Raw genomic sequence first — 1,807 nt, 5'->3', positions numbered from 1 at the left:
TATCAGTTGTGAAAAGACAGCTAAGAATACAAGGCAGGAAAAGCCATGTAGGGACGTCAGGGCCAAGACAAGGCCTGTGATTCTGTGACACAACCGTCTGCTCTTTGTATACAGAAAATGTGATGAGGAATGTGCATTGTCCCAGCAGTCATATCTGTCCACTACGTCCAGCTACTGCCAACTCCCCTCCACTCCAGAGCAAGCTCTGCTAGTTCTTTGTCTGTCCCAGACTCTAGAGCCCCCTGCCTGTAGCAAGGAGAAATCACCTTGAACCTCAGCATTCGAGAGTGTGTGCGTGTGTGTGTGTGTGTGTGTGTGTGTGTTTGTGATCAATATTGCTCTGTAAGCTGATAGCACTAAAAGGTGGTGAAAATAGTTCAATGAGAGGATTCTTAAGAAAATGCATTTCTGTAGATGTGGCATTTTCTATCTCAGAAGTTGACGCTGGAGATTGGATCAAGCAGATTTTACTCCACTAAAATGAGCAAGTATCTTAATCCAGCAGATAAATAATCCACAGAAAATGTGCATCAGCTGGAGAACAATTCGCAAAGGGTCTTCACTTACCAAGCTCAAACTTTTCAAATAACTCCAGCAAAGAAGATGAACTTCCATTTTCTCGGGCTGATATTTCAGAGTCAGTGCAGATGAAATAAGATATTTGGTTTAAAGAGTGATGTCACCACCCCAGGGAAGATTTGAGTCCTGTGCAGGATCATGACATGCTCCTAAAAGTGTCCCTTGTTCTCTTCCTGCAGCTCGACCATTATCCTTCTGTGAGTTACCATCTGCCAAGTTCCTCCGACACATTCTTCAATTCTCCCAAGTCGCTCTTTCTAGGAAGGGTAATAGGTAAGAATTCGGTTCTCTAGGTATAAATGTTTGTTAAGAATACATTTGGTATACGAATTACATTGGGTAATGTGAATTTGGATTTTAAAATGAACAGGTAAATTTCTCTCGTTGGGGTCAGTAACGAGTATCTTCTCCATACAAGAGTTGTGCTTTTGTTCTCAGTGATGAACAATTATCTTTGGGGTAAATTGCTAATATAGTACTTTCTAAAGCTACTAATTTTCCTTCAAAACATACTGCAATTGGTGCTGGGGCTTCTAAATCAATGATGGTAATAGAACCGGTGTTATTTGGTGTCTGGCATAAACTAGAACACAAGGGAAGCCTACTCACTATCTGCTCCAGGCTGCTTTTTGTAAAATATTTTTCTTTGGCTTATTAAAGACCTGTACCTACTAACAACATTTAATTTAACTTTTTCTTTGTTTAAGGATATCAACATGATTCTGTCTTCCTCTCACTCATGAGAAAGCTTCCTGATGGTATTTACAAATTAGAAGCCAATAGGAATTACGCAGTCGTGTCAGAACACCCTTCCCTATGTGTGATTGTGAATTTAGGAGTTACCTTTGCCCTTCTCTTTCCTGTAGGAGATTAGTGCTATCTATATTAAAATTAAAATGTAATCAGGTTAGTATTTATAAATATTTAATGTGAAGCCAATACTTTTTTTAATATGAGGCTGTCTATGGTGAACCCAAAATGAAAATAATAAGATGATGGTAATGTGTAGGCTGAGGGGGGAGGTCACTTTGTATGTCCAGTGTGTAGTGGTGATCAAACTGGTATTAATAGTGAAAAAAAAAAAAAGAAACCATACTCAGACGTCGTGTGATGGTTACCTTAGAAATGAAAAGAGGGGGCCGGCCCAGTGGCGCACTGCTACAGTGTGCCGCTTGGGAGGCGCGGCGGCGCTCCCGCTGAGGGTTCGGATCCCACATACAGACCGGTT

At 40.9% G+C, this 1,807-nt stretch overlaps 1 protein-coding gene across 1 annotated transcript in view; it reads left to right on the top strand.

Moving 5' to 3' along the window:
* The window catches only part of LOC103605873 (contactin-associated protein-like 2), an 82,103-nt gene extending 80,650 nt beyond the window's left edge, over positions 1–1,453 (top strand). Inside the window, exons 6-7 of the mRNA XM_008590476.1 lie at positions 704–852; positions 1,446–1,453. Of these exons, the coding sequence (XP_008588698.1) occupies positions 704–852; positions 1,446–1,453 (157 nt within the window). The remainder of the gene's footprint in view (positions 1–703; positions 853–1,445) is intronic.
* Positions 1,454–1,807: the final 354 nt, after the last annotated feature.

Source organism: Galeopterus variegatus, unplaced genomic scaffold, assembly GCF_000696425.1.
Source record: "Galeopterus variegatus unplaced genomic scaffold, G_variegatus-3.0.2 Scaffold6131, whole genome shotgun sequence".
Lineage (NCBI taxonomy): Eukaryota > Metazoa > Chordata > Mammalia > Dermoptera > Cynocephalidae > Galeopterus > Galeopterus variegatus.
This window is presented reverse-complemented; position numbering and strand designations above follow the sequence as displayed.